We start from the raw sequence: 18,599 nt of genomic DNA on the forward strand, positions 1-18,599 counted from the left end.
TAATAAACTGATAAAGTTTAGAGCAACCCATCAAAAAATTTGATTGTAAAATAATGCTAAACATCTGAATGAAATAATACTATAAAACAAAATAATACCAAAAATACTACTATAAAATAAAATAAAATAAATTACCAAACATTTATTACATATTAAATACTCTGCACTGACTGACCTTAAGCGGCTCATTATTCAAAGTTTTTCTTTAATTATACAAAACACTGAGTAAAATAATATGTAATAATTGTAAATTTAATTCTCGGAGAGCTTTCACGAATTATATACTGTACTGTATGATACAGCGACAATTCAACGGGGCACATCGCTCACACACCGCCGAGGCCTTTTTCTGCTTCCTGTTTCGTCACACCGGTGTGGTCAGCGTAAGGCTGCCGTGATTGGTTGATGTCACAGGTCGCTGTGACGTAAACGGAAGTGTTCGCGCAGTTCTGCTTTCCAACGTGTTCACTCGACGTGAAAAAAAATATTAACCCCTGTTAGTGGTGCGAAAGGCAGTTTTCGACCACATTAAAACGGTTAAACAGCCAAGCACACGGATATCTGGTCATCCTCTTAAGAAGGGCGCATTTCAGGAGCAGCGCTTCCCAGCTACCGTTACTGAAGGTACTAGTAGTAGTGACTTAAGTTGGAGGGCTTGGTTACTCACTTATTAAACTTATGGTTATCATGCTAATCTGGTTAGCAAGCTGCTAGCTGGCATTGATTTATTTTCGACTTTTGTGAGATAACACGATGGCTTTTGCTACAGAAAATTAGTTTAGCTGTCATACATGTTTGTGATAGTTTGGCTTTGACCATTTTTGTTAAAGCTTTAGATTTTGATGGTGACAACCGCCTGGCTCAACCACGTCACAATGAAAGCTGCTGATGGTTATTCCATACTAGTCTGTGTGGGGTGTATTTATCTACGTTTACCCCATGTCATGTGTATGCATCATTTAGTATTAGTTTGTGCCTCTGAAACCAAAGTGCTGTAACCTTCTGACATAACAGTTTAGCTGTAAGCCAGTTAAACTCATGATTGAAGCTGTCAAAACTTTTGAGTGACATTGATTGATTTCTTTTCATGTTCCAGTTCCAGATGTTTCAGATCAAGAAAATTTGCTGCATAGGTGCTGGCTATGTGGGAGGTCCAACGTGCAGCGTTATTGCGCACATGTGTCCGGAGATCAGAGTCACTGTGGTCGATGTCAATGAGTCTAGAATAAAGGCGTGGAACTCAGATACACTACCCATTTATGAGGTACTTTTCTCTTTCTTGTGCAACTTGAATTCCCCATTCTTCTATGAAGATCCATGTGTATACAAGTGATAAGCGGAAAAATGTGGAGAAAACAATGGTGACAACAGGCCGAATTATGGATTTTAAAATCTTCTTTCGCAAGGAAATCTTCGTTTCTATACAATGCCTTTTTTTTGGACCAGATATAAACCATTGTTCTTCATTTGATTTTTCCCATTAAACTTTTCTGAAGTCTTTGAAGGAGATTGTCGGACATTTTCTATGTTTTAATGGCACTTTGTGTTTTCTCTACCAGCCAGGTCTGAAGGAGGTTGTTGAGTCTTGTCGAGGGAAGAATCTTTTTTTCTCCACAGATATAGACTCAGCAATTAAAGAGGCTGACCTTGTGTTTATTTCTGTGAGTATATTGTTAATCAGTACATGAGTAAATGTATGAAATAAGTAGACAGTACATTGCCGTTCATTCCTTGTTCCGCCCCGTGTGTTCAGGTAAACACCCCTACAAAGACATATGGTATGGGGAAGGGGCGTGCCGCCGACCTGAAGTTCATTGAGGCATGTGCCCGGCGGATCGTGGAGGTGTCTGACGGTTACAAAATTGTGACAGAGAAAAGCACAGTGCCAGTCAGGGCTGCTGAGAGCATCCGTCGGATTTTTGATGCCAACACAAAGCCCAGTCTCAACCTCCAGGTATGCTGCGAGGCGGTGATATTATTCCAGGAGTAAGAATAGGTGGGATTGGTTATTTCATGTTTTTTTTTTTTGTTTTGGTCATTTTTCAGCAGTTCTGCATCAATGTGACATTACCATTACAAAGGCCAGATGAGGTCCAGCTGTAAGTGAAATAAGAAGTTTGCACTTCTGTAAACATGTCAGGTCAGAAGGTTGGCAAGAAGCTGGTCTGTTGGCAAATGTCCGTACAGGGATGTGACTACACCATGTACCTACTTGCATTAATGTATCTCATCCTTCCCACACCAGGAGGGCATGTCAAAATGAGTCATTTACTTTGTGAAAACAAAAAGGAGCACAGAAAAGACACCATAGGATCAAAAAATTTAACAGAGTACCATCAGAGGTTCTGGTTCTGCCTGCTTTTTTAGGTGCTGTCCAACCCAGAGTTCCTGGCGGAGGGCACAGCGGTACGCGACCTGAAGCAGCCTGATCGCGTTCTGATTGGAGGGGATGAGACGCCTGAGGGTCAGCGTGCAATCCAGTCTCTGTGTGCAGTGTACGAGCACTGGGTCCCCAAGTCTCGCATCATCACTACTAACACATGGTCCTCTGAGCTCTCCAAACTGGTCAGTTTGACTTTGTTGTTCTCTGTGGTTTCAGCTGGTCCTCCCATTAGGTGCCTCGTCCGATTTCCTGGTTCACTCAAGCTTGGTGTTGTCTGTTGCCCAACAATTCCTCCAGGCGGCCAATGCATTCCTGGCCCAGCGGATCAGCAGTATTAACTCCATCAGTGCCTTGTGTGAGGCCACAGGGGCTGATGTAGAAGAGGTTGCCCGAGCCATTGGCATGGACCAGCGCATCGGCAGCAAATTCCTCAAGGCTAGCGTGGGTGAGTGCTTGCTGGGTTTTCATGGCTACTTTAGGCTTTCGTATATCATTTTGTGGTCCTTGGTTTGCTCATGAGATTCATCTGTGTTTCAGGTTTTGGAGGAAGCTGCTTCCAGAAAGATGTTCTGAACCTGGTGTACCTCTGCGAGGCCCTCAACCTTCCAGAGGTGGCCTCTTACTGGCAGCAGGTACCACGGATGTTCTCGTTAATCTCTTGTCGTTGTCATAATGGCCATTCTACAAATTATTTGCAACTAAACTCTTTTCACCAGCAAATCTATTATATTTTTACAAATGGGATGTTACTGCTGTGTTTTAGAGGCGTGTTTCCTGCCACGATTTTCCATGTCCCTCCCAGGTGATTGATATGAACGAGTACCAAAGACGCCGGTTTGCCTGCCGCATCATCGACTGCCTGTTCAACACAGTAACGGGGAAGAAGATCGCTCTCCTGGGCTTTTCCTTCAAGAAGGACACAGGTGACACCCGGTATGCCCAACCTGGCCGCCTTACCTACGTTCACTCCCCGTCACACTCCTGCCGTTTTATTTCATTCATCCTTGTGCCAGTTGATTCTGCCACACAAACACAAGTGTACAGCTCTTAGTGTTAAAGGTTGCGCGCCTGTTAATCAGAAACTTTTTAGATTGATGATAGTGGATGACTTTGCTCTCCTGTGGACTATTTGTGTTTGCTCACCTTTCCTCCACACCGTATTTCAGTAGCTCTTTTTTTTTTCTTGCTGCCAGCATGACATTGCTGGGTGGTGTATACAAAAAAAAAAAAGTCCAATACTGAACACACTGCCTGCTAACACAGGGACTAAATACAAAGGTCAAGCTGGTAGTTTCACAAACAAAAAGTAGTCAAATGTCCAGCCTTTTGAAATATTATAGCGGGAATAATAATATAGAGCCAGCAGGCGGCATACTGGTTGGAGCTGCTACTTTCAGATCTGAAGGTTGCTGGTGCCAATCCCATCTACTGCTGAAATGCCCTTAAGCAAGGTATTTTCCCTACATTACTTCAGTAAAAATTACCCAGCTGTAGAAATGGGGTAACTTTGTAGGGGGGCAGCTGGTAATGCAGTGGTTAGAGGTGCTGCCTTTGGACCCAAAGGTTGTATGTTCAAGTCTCCTGTCCAGCCGTAATACCCTTGAACAAGGTAATTACCCTAAAATTGCTCCAGTAAAAAAAAAAAAAAAAAAAGCTATGTAAATAATTGTAAGTAGCTTAACACTGTAAGTTGCCTTAGAGAAAAGTTAAATGAATATAAATACAATGAACACAAAAAAGTCTGGATTTCAGCCCACTTTTCTGATGTTACATTTGGAACCATTATACTTATGAAATGAACAAATCCCCTCTTTACCGATGCAGTAGCAGTACTCAGAAAAATGCCTTCTGATAAACATAATCAGCAGAGTACACGTGCTTTGTGGAACTCTGCTCCAGGGAATCATCCAGCATCTACATCTCCAAGTACCTGATGGACGAGGGGGCCAAACTGTACATCTACGATCCCAAGGTGCTGAAGGAGCAAATCATCCAGGACTTGTCACAGCCCAGCATATCTGAGAATGACCCAGAAAGAGGTCTGTGGTCAGGGCAACACTACCAGTTGGGCAGCCAGGGAAACTTCTTTTTCTAGTGATTCTGGGACAGAATTGGGTTTATTGTGATCTCTGTAGTTGTTTGTGTGGAGTTTTGTAGTTTGTAAGGTTGAAACTGGCCTCCTAATGGTCCCTTGTCCGGTGCAGTGTCAGACTTGGTGACGGTCACCAATGACCCGTATGAGACTTGCAAAGGAGCCCATGCTCTGGTCATCTGCACAGAATGGGACATGTTTAAGGTACTGGTTGTCCTAGAAATAAAATTGTTTAAAAAATATATCTATTTCTTACATGTCTCTGCCTTCTGCCATTTTAGTAACACTTTGGTTTTGAATTTTTAATCTGTGAAGAATCTGAACTATGAAAAGATCTACTGCGAAATGCTGAAGCCAGCCTTCATCTTTGACGGTAGGCGCGTCCTGGACCATCTCCATCCCAAACTTCAGAACATAGGTTTCCAGGTATGTGTTCCTGTAGTGAAACATACTTCTGAGGAAGTGTACAGTAATAGTCCAAAGTAAATAATGTCAACAGAGGGACTCGTTTTACTGGTTATAAGTTGCCTTTGCAATCTGTAAACCCAAGAATGCCTGTGTGTAGGAGCCCTAAAAATGAATGGACATGTTTGAAAGTGTAGGTAGGGGTGGACAAGGTTTGGAATTCCACTGAAGTGTTTGTCATCGGTGTTGTTTCACTCCCCCCTCAGATTGAGACTATTGGCAAGAAGGTGACCACTCCACGAATTCCCTTCACACCTGCAGCTGGAGTTCCCAAAATCATCCTCACAGAACCACCAGCTAAGAAGGCCAAAGTCTGAGTGACCCCATCAATGGGCAGAACCTGCATCCATCTTATTTCACTCTCCAGTACTGATGAGACTGTGTGTCTCGCTCGCTCTTAAGTCTCCGTATCACGTCTGTCTGGTTTCCAACATGGGGGATGGAGCCCTCAAGAGCATCTCAGGGTGTTCACGTCTGTCCTCCTCTTCCTCATGTTGGCTCCGATCGTCCTCCCAGACAAGCTTCCTCACCACCTCCTCCCTCCAAACAGCTCCTTCTGGAGCCTGGAAGTGGGCCATCGTGTGGGAGCGCTTACGTCCACATACGTTCCTCGTAATTTTCTGTATCTCTACGCATCATCGCCTTCCTTGAATTGCAGACCTTGAACTGAGAATCAAGTACGATTTTTGTTTAGACAAACGATAGACTGTGCATGACCAGTATCGCTTTGTGACGTCCAGTACGAATTATATTTAAATTAATTTTATAGCCAATTAGGGTAGTTTTAAAAGTATCCTACTCCTGTTGTACAGGATTTGAGAATTTGAATACAAGACCACTGATTTCAGTTTCTTGTAAGGTAAATAAACTGGGCCAAACCAATTGAAAACATTTGCAATTTGTTCAGTTTTAACCTCAGAAACCTTTTTTTTTTTCCAGAACATGAGTAAATTAGTTGCTTCTTTGTTTTGCATCTTTCATTAGTGCATCTTCATGTCAGAAGTACTGTGTACTAACAGTTAAAACAATTTACTTATATCCTTATCTATGGTTTTAATACTCAAGTTCATGAAAGGTGGGGAAAGAATTTGTAATTTTTTTTTTTTAATTATTAAACATGAACCATTGGTTACTAGCTTTGTCCAGAACAATTTACAATTGGAATCAATTCTACACTAACTCAAGTTTACATAATGGGATATTTTAACTATCAATTCAGGGTGAGTACAGTGATCGGGGGTACTATGGCAGAAGTGATGATTCAAATTGGTGATATTCAGTTTGCCCTACCCACTCTTACCTGTTGCCACATTCCATTGTGCAGCTTCACTTTAAACTATTATATTCTGCAGATGGAAGAAGGCAGCACAGTGGTGCAGCAGGTAGTGCTACTCCCTCACAGCACTTGGGCTGTATAGCTGTAGATTTGAGTCCAGCTCAGTGTATGTGGAGTTTGCGTGTTCTCCCAGTGTCTATATGTATGGATCCCACCCTTCACAGATGTGTTTCTGATTAACTGGGGACTAACCTCCCTGTAGTGTGTGGGTCCTATGCAGTAGACTGGTGTCCTATCCTGGCTGTACCCATAGCCTTGAACCCAGTGATTCCAGAGTAGGATCTGCTACAATTCCAGCTCTAATACCCTTGAGTAAGGTACTCACCTTGTTTCAGTTGTTCAGGAAAAAAAAAAAAAAAAAAAAAACCTAGCTGTATAAAGGGATGAATAGGTTGAATAACTAAGCTATTTTGGATTTAAGTATCAGCTAAATACACAGATGTACAATCTGTATAATGTAAATTATGGTTTGTGCAGCATTTAATAACAGCACATGAAAGAAGGTGGAGCAGGCTCCCCGAAATACACAGGAGAGTCTATGCCTTGAGGTTTCAGCAGGAAAAGCAGGACAAGACAGTAAAGGAAGGGTCCGCACTAATCTGACGTGGTCTTCCTTTCCCTAATCAGATTCTTCAAGAAGAACTCGCCTGGGGGTGGGGGTGGGGGTGAGGAAGCACAGTAAGAGTCAGAGCAACACTCTCGGCAGCCCACCAGCAATTAGTTTCCTAACTGTTAGCACACTTTTAGAAAACCATCTGTGCTGCTCTTCACCGTCCCATCCTCATCTGAGGAGTGCAGCATGACGGTCAGAGGACACCCACCTGCTTTGTAGGATGACCGCACCAATGGGCCGCTGGCTGTGTATACAAATCCCATCTCAGTGCCCACCTTCTCCCAGTGTGCAAACTTCTCTGGGGTCACGTACTCCTCCACCTGGGCCACACAGTCAACGACACAGACTTGCTAAGCAAACGGTAATGTTCTTCTAGTTTTCCAAAGACAAAAGTATCCTTTGAGGCTTGTTTATAGTGTTACACCCTATTAGTTACAGTAGATCTTTGGGGGGGAGAGTCTCTCAAGACCCCCCCATAACCCTTGTGGCGAGAAAAGGAGAACCTCACCTTGAGGTGGCGTTTGGTAGGCTGCATGTACTGCCCCAGGGTCAGACAGTCGACACCTGACTCTCTCAGCTCTGATCAGACAAAGCAATGACAAACAGAGATAAGAACATCAGGGAGAGCTGGTAACGTAGTGGTTAGAGCTGCTGCCTTTGGACCTGAAGGTCATAGGTTTGAATCTCACCTCCAGCTATAGTACCTTTGAGCAAGGTACTTAACCTAAATTGCTCCAGATAAAAATTAGCTAGCTGTATAAAAGGGTAAATAATTTTAAATAGATTAATGTTTTAAGTCACTTGGGTGGGGGCAGGGTGGTGCAGTGGGTTTGGCCAGGTCCTGCTCTCTGGCAGGTCTGGAGTTTGAGTCCTGCTTGAGGTGCCTTGCGATGGACTGGAGTCTCGTCCTAGGTGTGTCCCCTCCCCCTCCAGCCTTGCACCCTGTGTTGCCCGGTTAGGCTCCTGTTCGCCGCGACCCGCTGGGGACAAGCGGTTTCATACAGTGCGTAAGTCGCTTTGGAGAAAAGTGTCAGCTAAATGAATAAATGTAAATGAGAAGTGGGCAAAGTCAGGTAAAATGATCTTACTGAGCACAGTAAGGACATAAGAATTGTACACAGAATTTCTATTAAAACAGCAAGACACTTGAGTGCAGGACACATGGAAGCCCCCCAGAGCACGAGTACCAGTCATGGCGGTGTAAATCTGAGCATCCGTCTCCCCCAGCCCTAGCATGATGGACGTCTTGGTGAGGACCGAGGGCTTCGCAACCTTGGCGTGGCGCAGGACGCGTAGAGACTGGTCAAAGTTGGCCCGAGGGTCACGTACGTGCCTGCGGTCAGCCAGAAATCACCACAAATGGGCGCTGAATTCATCAAAGTTCACCCGTGAAGGGATCTGCTGTCATTAGACACTCACAGCACTACATAAATACAGCAGCAAAGTGGCTCCTTCCTCCATCTGCTGGACGGGTCTGGTACTACAGCCAACAGACAAAGGCAATATTTTGGAGCCCCTCCCCTTCATTTTTTCTGGAAGTTTCACTTTTCCCTTCTGTTTCACATTCTCCCCGCAGAGTCGTGCGCTAGCGCCCCCTACCGGGTACCTCTCCAAAGTGAACGTGTTCAAAAATAAGTGACCTCAATTTTGGATCTACTACAGTACATTGAGGAGGGGGTGCGGTGGCGCAGTGGGTTGGACCACAGTCCTGCTCTCCAGTGGGTCTGGGGTTCGAGTCCCGCTTGGGTGCCTTGTGACGGACTGGCGTCCCGTCCTGGGTGTGTCCCCTCCCCCTCCGGCCTTATGCCCTGTGTTGCCGGGTAGGCTCCGGTTCCCCGTGACCCTGTATGGGACAAGCGGTTCTGAAAGTGTGTGTGTGTATGTACAGTACATTGTACATATATTATATATATACACTCTTTGTTCTGCTGGAGTCTCTTTGAGGGGGACAAAAAAGTAATTCTCTCCATTACATAACAGGGGGGTACAGTGCCACTCTAGTGAGTCTGGGGTTCGAGTCCTTCTTGGGGTGCTTTGCAATGGAGTGGTGTCCCATCCTGGGTGTTTCCCTTCCCCCTCCGGCCTTGCACCCTGTGTTGCCGGGTTAGGCTCCGGTTCACTGCAACCCTGCTTGGGACAAGCGGTTTCAGTGAGTGTGTGTGTGTGTATATTATATATATATAATGGGGGAAGTTAGACTTTTTTTGACCCCCTCAAAGAGCAAAGAAAGGAATGGATGAGCTGTAAAAGTCTCAAGAAAGTGGCTTACATTTGGAATAAAAAATGTTGTGGAAAAACACATGCTCCTTGCTCTACAAAATGTCTGACATGAACATTAGATATAATTATGTGTTTTTCTTTATGGGGCATTAGGGGAAGGAAAAAAAAAAAAAAAAGACTTGATTTAAAATATGTTTGAAAAGGAAACCTACAATCTGTAAACATATCAGTGAATTTGCTCCCTTCTGGCACTGTTGTCTTTGATGCTTCTGTGACATCTTTTGAAAACACCGTAAAGTATATATAGTTTATGTACTAAAAAAAAAACAAGGCTCAATATTTATTGAAGCTTCCCCCCCCCTCCCCGCATAGACATCAAATTTATCAGGGATAAATTTTTACCTCTTCCAACTATGCTCATAGAAGATCTCATTAATAACTACTGCTCAACAAGACCACAACTGAAAAATGGGAGGGAGAAAAAAAAATTCTTCACAAACAGCTGAATACTGTACAGCTTTCTCAGCCATGATACAAATACAAAGGCCAGCTATTGTCTAAAGAAAGGTCCAGAAGGTGAGGGAAGGCGGGGTACCTCTGTAACTCCCGCACCGTCTCCACATTGTGAGCGTACACATCCAGCCCTGAGAGCGCGAGCTTCTCCACCGCATCCAAGTCTCCCCGGAAGTCTGGTGTCAAGCACTCGACCAGGATCTTGGGGTTCCTGATCAGCAGGAACATCGTCCATATTTTAACAGCAGTGCTCTAATCTAGTCACATCAACCCGAGCACATGAGCATCTCTCTCTCTCTCACACACACACACACACACACACACACACACACACACACCTCACTTAAACCCTCGGACCCTGACACCTTCCTTGAAATGTTTACAACACCCACACACCTCGTTGGCCAGCAGACCACACCCAAGCACCTCACCTTTCCTTGAGGTAGGACACTGTCTTGGCAAAGTGCTCCGCTCCTCCATCGGCAAGATCTGTCCCAGCAACCCAAAGGGATCACATTATAATAGAACACCTGAATGTCCAGGCCTAGTCCATAACACTAAAACTACAGAGAAGTTTGTTGTTTTTAGCATTCAGATGATATTAATCTACACTCAAGTGTTTTATTTTCATCATCTCACACACCGTCTCTGTCCACAGATGTGAGCACCACGTAATCCAGTCCCCACTGTGCGATGGCCTTGGCTGTGTTGTAGGGCTCATCGGGGTCGAGGGGGGGTGGCTTGCGCGCAGTCTTCACCGAGCAGAAGCGACACCCCCTGGTACATGTGTCTCCCATCAGCTGGAACAGAGAAGGGAGGTGTTGTCACGGTAACTGTTCAGAAGGCCCAGGCAAGATGACCATGAAAATTTAAGGATTCCTTCAGTAATACCTAATAATTTCTTCAATAAATTTAAGGATTCCTTCAATAATACGCTTAAAACTCACATTGTATTTTTACTTGTCTATTCAATACTTTCCACAACTCAAGAGTTACCAAAATTACCATCAGCTTTTTTTTTTTTTTTTTTTAATGAGTTCATGTTTTGTTTACATGGCAGAAACTTTACTTTTTTAATGTAGTTTCTCCCAATCCAAGTGTGCCTGGCTTCATTAGGCTAACAGATGTGCACCACCCACTTTCTCAAGCCCGTCCATAAAACATCCTGGACCCACCCCTGCCTCAGAGTCCATTCAAGCATTGAAAAGTCAAGAACAATGACACAAACCATGATGGTGGCGGTGGCAGTGGCAAACTCCCCACCTCCCCAGCACTCTCCGATGTTGGGACACCTGGCCTCTTCACACACCTGCAGAGCACGAATGAGGACATTTACCAAACCAAATGCAATAATTTAGTTTTCAATATCTATATTATGTCATTATCTCCAGACTCCTTTCACCCTCCCATCCCCGCATGAAACCCGTTCCACCTCTGGCTGCCTACTCTCAGTACCTTCTCCCGAGACACACCACAGAGGGTTACTCGGTCTCTCTCCTTGGGGATCCTCCTCAGATCATTGTGAAATTTGCTCCTCTCAACATCACACCTTCTCATCTCCAGGCCCCTGCTGATGACCCAACTCTTCTCCCAAACATCTTGGGATTATTGATGATGTGTTCCTCAGCAACCTTTACCCAGCATTGATTTCACTGCAACCTTCTCCATAGTTCAGCATTATAATAACTGGATTTTGTTACTCTGGTCTTTTTAATTTTGTTTGTTTGTAGGCTGCTTGTACTGACTCTAAGATCAAACTTCATCTAGATCAGAGGTTCTTGAACTTTTCTGGACCCCAGATCCCTTTATGAGTCTGGAAGAGGCTAAGGATGACCTCCTAGAAAAATATCTTTCAAACACATTCAGAATAAATGATTCCGCACGCAAATTTTGTCACAGATTTAAAAAAAAAATATATATATATATCTCTGCTTCTTCTATTTCTAACGTACTTCATTAGACGGTGTTATTTTCAAGAGACACCTACACTTCACAGACCCATGACATAACACCTGATCTAGAAGATGTCATTAGAAGTCATTCTATAATAGCTACCCTGTGCTGTACTCTTAAAAACAACTGTGACATTGTAAAGTACCTTGAACAAAGACGTTAAGAAAATAAATAAAAAGAATGATATATACATGAAGATATAAAATATTAGGGGGGCACGATGGCACAGTGGGTTGGACCAGGTCCTGCTCTCTGCTGGGTCTGGGGTTCGAGTCCCGCTTCAGGTGCCTTGCGACGGACTGGCATCCCGTCCTGGGTGTGTCTCCTTCCCCTCCGGCCTTACGCCCTGTGTTGCCGGGTTAGGCTCTGGCTCCCCGCGACCCCATATGGGACAAGCGGTTCAGACGATATAAAATATTTCAATAGTAACTTTTTAATTCTATAGCCTGTGGGTGGAGCACTTGACTCACTGTATGCAGGTTAAGGTCACGCAGAGTGTTCTTCAGCTTGTTGTAGTTCTTCCCTATGGGAATCTCTGTCTTCAGCCACGGAGGCAGCCTGAGTCTGGGACAAGAAAAGGCACAGGCATTGCTACAGATTTTGGTGTTCGCAGTAAGACTTCTACATTCACAAAAACCTTCACATAGTTCCACACATAGCACTTGTGTCTGAGGGCACTAAAAAAAATTTTCAGTTTACATATAGTGATTTAGCTGACACTTTTCTAGAAAAGCAACATAAAATGGCAGTGGTTTACCCATTTATAAAGCTGGATACTTTTTACAAATTAGGGCAAGTACCTTGATCAATGAAACTGCAGCAGGAGATGACATTGGAAACTGAGTCCTTCAAGCGCAAGGCAGCTGCTCAAACCTCTTTAAGGACCAGCAGGTACGCTGTGTCATCAGGAAACTATGTTTAGTAGTTAAAGTCAGTCATCAATGTATTTATATAAGGGATTTAACTCTAGTCTGAAGGAGGCTTTACACTTACTACACCTGGAAACACAAAGTAAGGGTGTATCATTTCCAAAAAATAGCTTGGAAGCAAAAATTCAGAAAGTGAGGTACAATAAAGAACTGAACATTGTGTAGCTTTTTAAAAATAGCCACTCTGGGCCAAACTTTATACTAAACAGTTGCAACTATTCAACTTATCATCAAGCATCAACCTTGCAAACGTAATGGTCTAAAGGCATTTTAAAAAGTATCTGGACATTGGTTTTACGTACATTTGGTAGTGCAGTAGTTAGAGCTACTGCCTTTGGACCCAAAGGTCGCTGGTTTGATCCCCACATCTGGTTGGAGTACCCTTGAGCAAGATACTTATAAAACTGACTGAAATCGCGTGTCCCAAACGGGGTTGTGACGAGCCGGAGCCTAACCCAGCAACACAAGGCGCAAGGCTGGAGGGGGAGGGGACACACCTAGGACGGGGCGCCAGTCCGTCGCAAGGCACCCCAAGTGGGACTCGAACCCCAGACCCACCAGAGAGTAGGCACAGGCCAAACCCGCTACACCACCGCGCCCCCCTATAGAAAAGCATCAGCTAACTGAAAAAATGTAATATATATTAACCTCAAACAATTATAGGTAGATGCGTTCCATTGCAATTTGTACCTATAAGCATATTTTAAGGAACTTTAAGTTTACTCAGTGAAAACACTAAACCTAACCAGTTAGACAGTGTAAGTCCAACATAGTTATGTACTGAAACACAAACCCTATTTCAACACCAAAGCCAATACACTCACTCATATCTATAGCCAACAAAGCGATTCAGCTAAAACAGCTGAAATCATGTTATGACAGAAGATAATCCAAAGTTGATCTGTTAAAAGAAAAAAAAAACCTCATACTGTTAACCTATAAACAGACTGGGGTCACAGATAACAGCTGATCAGCTCAAGGCAGTTCTGTGAAGCAGAGACTTTACCTCTCTCCTTTCTGTCGCTTCAGATTTCCCCTGTACTCCTCCCACTGGCTTTTCTCTGACAATTCCCCAGAGATGAAGTCCTGTAAATCAGGTCCATCCTGAGACAACAGTTCCCTCTTCTTCTTCCCCACAGTTGATGCTGGTGATGGTGGTGATAATGTGGATACAGAGGTCACGCCATTCATACAAACCTGAAGTCACAGAGGATAGAGCCAACATACATGGCATGATCATTTACAATTAATTGCCAGTGGGTATTGTGTTCCTTGTTGATTTATAAATATTACAAAATATATGAGGCACAGGTGGTGAACCGACAGTGTGACTGACAGCCAGGCCTCAATCCATGGCATGAGCGCCTAAAACACTAGTTATGTACAAAACCGATCTAAAAAGCATGGAAATCAGTACACAGAAGCACTTACATACAATCTGTCGCACAACCTGTGTTGCAACAACAAGTTACTGTTGGAGAAACGACCAACAAGGCCACAACTGCGTTTCACCAGCGCCATGACGAGACGCCACCTCGTCTTTGACAACTATCACACTTTCCGTTATCGACTACTTTTGACTCTCTGCTTGCAGCTCCTCCAGGTGTAGCGTAGTATCAGCGGCTAAGGTGATATATGTGTTCCTTGTCTAATAACACAATTTATGTTAACCTTTAAATTGTTATTTTGTCTTCAATACATTCCATAGCAATGCTTTTAATTATCAATTATATTAGCTGGTTTATCGTTCATCGTTTAGTCGCGCCTGAAACTTAGGTGGCAAGAATTGATGACGTAAGATACCAGCGGCCTAGAATTGCGGAATTACGTAGTTTGTTCTTCCTTTCCTCTACAACAAGCGAGGTAGGGAGATTCAGCTCCTTGATCTGGAAGAGTTCATCTAATGTAATCCGCATTGTTAAATATTCCAGTGCCTTTAAACGAAAAAACATGTGATTAAATAAATTCCCTTGGTCACAAAACTGTGTGTATTAGGGAGGAAAATTTCCGATTAAATGTGAATGTTTATCTTGGTCCCAGCGTTGGGCCTTGTTCCACGCAGAGCCAGTTTGTGCCCTTCGCTTGTTTCGGTAACCAGTTCTTGAAGTCATTAGTCAGAAAGGAACACATAACTTTTTTTTATTGATATAGATGAAATTTTGACAGGTAATTGCTGTAGCTCGTTGTTAAAATTATGCAAAGCCATGCTAAGCGAGCTAATGTAATGGTCTAATAGCGCACATTAGCTTGATGCTAATAGTGTTTGTTTAAATAGTTTTTAATCTGGGAGAAACCTAGCTGTAACAATTTTTAGAGCAGTTTTCCTACTGCTTTCGTTGATACTTTGCTACCAGCCATTGCAAGGTATTCTAAGGTAGACTTTTTATTAGTTTTGTAACCATGATGATTGTCGTTCATTGATTCTTGTCAGAATGAAGACCATTCTCAGCAACCAGACCGTCGACATCCCCAACAACGGTGAGTCCCCAGTTAAATGGCAGTCCAACAACTTCACGGGCATAAACTTGCTCGTGTGGACACTGTAGTGTTTAATTTTGAACATATTTGACTCAAGAAGTTATGACGTCCCAGGCTTTTCAATTGAGTTTTAACTTTTTAAGTTGTTAAAATATGTTTTGGTTAATGTTTGTTTGGAAATTGTGGCACGGGCAACTTAACTTAAGTTGCTTACTTTTGACTGTGTTGCATATTTAGGACTCGCCATCTATTTATTTTTTGGCTTGGTTTATGTGCAGTCGACGTGAAGTTGAAGGGGCGAACTGTCGTCGTCAAGGGACCTCGGGGTACACTATGCAGAGAGTTCAACCACATCAACCTGGAGCTCAGCTTGCTGGGCAAGAAAAAAAGAAAAGTGGGTTTCCGCTTCCTTGAGTTTGTAATGCCCAAGTCTGGGAAAGGGGCATATCTGATACTATATGCATTTGATTTGTTCTTCAGCTACGTGTTGACAAATGGTGGGGTAACAGAAAGGAGCTGGCAACTGTGCGCACAATCTGCAGCCATGTGCAGAACATGATCAAGGGTGTCACTGTGGTGAGTGAGGCCCATCTATACCGAACTGCATGAGCCCTGAGAGCCCCCTGTCCAGTGTTTCAGCTGGTGGTTGCTATGTTTTCTGAAACCTGGAGGGTGTGAGAGAGATGGGTAAACCTGCTGATTTTTTTCAGGGCTTCCGGTACAAGATGCGGTCTGTGTATGCCCACTTTCCAATAAACGTGGTGATACAGGAGAGTGGAACCCTGGTGGAGATCAGGAACTTCCTTGGAGAGAAGTACATCCGCAGAGTTCGCATGAGGCCTGGTAAGATTTTTTTTTAAAAAAAAAGAAAAAAAATGTATTCATTTGTCTGATGCTTTTCTCAAAAGTGACGTACAATGTTTATCTACTTACAACTACTTACCCATAACTGAGCACTTTTTAAAAAAAAAAAAAAAAACTGGCGCAATTTAGGCTAAGTATCATACTCAAGGGTACTACAGCCTGAAGTGAGAGTCAAACCTTCAACCTTTTGGTCCCAGGGCAGCAGCTCTAACACTACGCTAACAGCTATCCGTTTTTGATAGAGGATGTACCTTGTGTGTGTTGCAGTTCCTAAAGTGATCTGACTGTATTGTATAAGCCGCATGTTGAGGCTCTCTTTAATTTGCTTCCACAGGTGTCTCCTGTACAGTGTCTGCAGCCCAGAAAGATGAGCTGGTTCTGGAGGGTAATGACATTGAGCTGGTGTCAAACTCAGGTGCGTGTCATCCTATTCTACGGGATGCATTGTGGTCTTAGAATTTTTTTAAACAAGATTTATGCCTAGGTCATTGTCATTCATGTAATTTAATGATGTAATGCAGTTAAGCAGCAGTGAAATGTGGCTGTTTGACATGAATTGTAAATCTGGAGATTATAAAATATTTAAATAGAGTACATTGAAGTGGATAAATGAAAGATTTAATTAACTGATGTAAAATGCAAAACCTTTTTTGCACCTGGTGTACTAGCAGTCTTGTGTTTTGGAGAGCAGCACATGACAGGGAATTTGAATCTAATATGACCTTGTTTGCAGATTATATTTATTCAGCTGTCTTAATGTAGGTACATTTCCACAGCTATTCTGCAAAGGTTGAAATCAAAAATATTTACAAATCAGATAATATCCTTCAGATTTAATACTTATTTTTTCTAATATATTATTTTGGGATCTTTAATTGTGACATATTGCATGTATGCTTGGTGTGGAGAGTTAAGAATTTTATAAACTAAGGTTTTGTTTGCACATTCTTTACGAGGTAGTTTGAACAGTTTGCTGGTGTTTCCTTGATCTCACATGAAAATTTTAAGTTAAAGCAGTAAAAAATATGTAATACTGCTCTAGGAGAAAATTCAGATATTTCCTTTACAAGTTTGCATGAGTAAATTCTTAAGGCTGTTAATCTTGCTGTTTACTTCTGTATAGCTTATATTCATTGTTATTGAAATGTTTAGTGAGTTTTTATCATGAAGTCAACTTCAATGCCCATATGATCCCTGTTAATAAAGGGATGCTGTTTTGTGATCCTGCTCTCAATATTTGGGTCTAATTTTTAAAACATAAGATGCCTTTGCATGCTTTTTGGTTGTACCCCTGAAAAATTAGCCATTGCTGAATGCTAAAATTGCCATTCAACTTCCAACCTACCTTCCTCTCCCTAAGAAGCGTTTGTGTACACCGGTTAGTTGTAATAAGAACGAACTTGATGCACCAAAGGTTGCACAGCATCCCTCTACCCTGTACTGTACCCATGACCCACTGTTATAGTCAGTGTCCTGCAGTCTGAATGCAGAAGTTTTGAGCTTTTCCAGTCACACCTGATGTATCCAGATTGCTCTAATGCTGTGTCCCCTTTCTGGTCTCCCGTTGTGCTCTTTGAAATTTATTCTGTTTTTAAATCCTTTGTGTATGCAGTTCCTTACCACCCCAGCCTCTCTTTTCCAGCTGCCTTGATCCAGCAGGCAACCACAGTGAAAAATAAGGATATCAGAAAATTCTTGGATGGTATTTACGTGTCCGAGAAGGGAACTGTAGTGGAGCCGGATGAATAAGCACTGTAGAGGTTAGAATGCCTTACTGCTTGAAAGTAGTGCTTGACTGTTTCCCTCATGTTGGGGATACTTCCTCAACCTCATACTTGTTTTTCTTGTGATTTACATCAAACTGCAAGGTGGCTTTATTTTATTGATTGTCATATGCCAGTAAGGATTTTTGAAACCCAGTGAGCTTGCTCCTTTTAAGGAGATATTTCAGATAAAGACTGGACTTTGGATGTCTTGTCTACAAAATGTTGAGCTGCTAAAATGTAAATATGGTAAGAAGCATGCATGATGTGTTAAAATTTGCTTCATTTAAATTGATTGGTTCTGTTAGATTTTTATGCTTTGGAAAACTCTTATGTCTAAATTGTCGATGTTTTGCAAAATGTTAGTGTTGGGCATTTGAAGTTAAGGCCTATAGTGTACAGATAATGGTAACGATTTTTATTGTCACCTTGCAGTTGCATGGAACCTGTTCATCTGTCTCAATCGTTTTCGTCATCTTTCCATTACAGCTGCCCTTATCTAGCAAGCCACAACAGTGAAGAAGGATATCCGGAAGTTCTTGGATGGTATTTGTCAGCGAGAAAACCACTGTGGTGGATCAGCAAGAGCCCTAAAGATCGCTGTAAACTGTCAATAAAATCATTTTTCAAAGTCAAGAGTCAGTCATGGCATCCCCTTATGTCTGTTACAATATGCTATTAGCTTTTCTATAAACTGTAGAAACCTAAAGGAAATACACTGCATATGGGCCTTGTGTACAGCCGTTGATGTAACATCTTGTCCTGTGTATGTTTAAGCCCTTCAGGATGTATTCTGTAGTTATGGCAACTGGTGGCTTGCCCAGTCAGTGAATTTTGTCTCAGCAAGGAAAGTGTTGTCAGTAGTTGGCTGGACAAGTTGTGTAGTTTTAATCTTTTAACATGCAACAATGCATGTTATGAATGTAACAGAACATTTATTGTTGGCACATGTGCTGGCATAGAATAACTATTTGCTAATAATATGAAAGC

The 18,599-nt window shown here is 42.8% G+C and overlaps 3 protein-coding genes across 3 annotated transcripts; 2 read left to right on the forward strand and 1 right to left on the reverse strand.

Annotated features, from left to right (window-relative positions):
- The first annotated feature begins 264 nt into the window (after positions 1-264).
- Positions 265-5,838, forward strand: ugdh (UDP-glucose 6-dehydrogenase). The gene is made up of 12 exons (XM_018735648.2): positions 265-624; positions 1,097-1,264; positions 1,560-1,661; positions 1,754-1,954; positions 2,368-2,565; positions 2,681-2,828; positions 2,921-3,015; positions 3,186-3,316; positions 4,283-4,422; positions 4,588-4,679; positions 4,791-4,901; positions 5,147-5,838. Exons 2-12 carry the CDS (start codon positions 1,103-1,105, stop codon positions 5,255-5,257), a joined length of 1,491 nt encoding a protein of 496 aa, XP_018591164.1. The 5' UTR covers positions 265-624; positions 1,097-1,102; the 3' UTR covers positions 5,258-5,838.
- A 186-nt stretch (positions 5,839-6,024) lies between these two features.
- On the reverse strand, positions 6,025-14,061 carry lias (lipoic acid synthetase). Its single transcript, XM_029259052.1, has 11 exons — positions 13,936-14,061; positions 13,511-13,701; positions 12,046-12,139; positions 10,851-10,931; positions 10,266-10,422; positions 10,054-10,111; positions 9,705-9,833; positions 8,077-8,222; positions 7,398-7,468; positions 7,098-7,209; positions 6,025-6,923 (listed from the first exon to the last, which is right to left on the reverse strand). The coding sequence occupies exons 1-11, from the start codon at positions 14,023-14,025 to the stop codon at positions 6,871-6,873; spliced, it is 1,182 nt and encodes a 393-aa protein (XP_029114885.1). The 5' UTR covers positions 14,026-14,061; the 3' UTR covers positions 6,025-6,870.
- A 257-nt stretch (positions 14,062-14,318) lies between these two features.
- rpl9 (ribosomal protein L9) lies at positions 14,319-18,251 on the forward strand. The gene is made up of 8 exons (XM_018735625.2): positions 14,319-14,367; positions 14,936-14,982; positions 15,261-15,376; positions 15,463-15,558; positions 15,693-15,825; positions 16,181-16,261; positions 17,489-17,606; positions 18,099-18,251. Exons 2-7 carry the CDS (start codon positions 14,937-14,939, stop codon positions 17,593-17,595), a joined length of 579 nt encoding a protein of 192 aa, XP_018591141.1. The 5' UTR covers positions 14,319-14,367; position 14,936; the 3' UTR covers positions 17,596-17,606; positions 18,099-18,251.
- Positions 18,252-18,599: the final 348 nt, after the last annotated feature.

Source organism: Scleropages formosus, chromosome 16 (assembly GCF_900964775.1).
Source record: "Scleropages formosus chromosome 16, fSclFor1.1, whole genome shotgun sequence".
NCBI lineage: Eukaryota > Metazoa > Chordata > Actinopteri > Osteoglossiformes > Osteoglossidae > Scleropages > Scleropages formosus.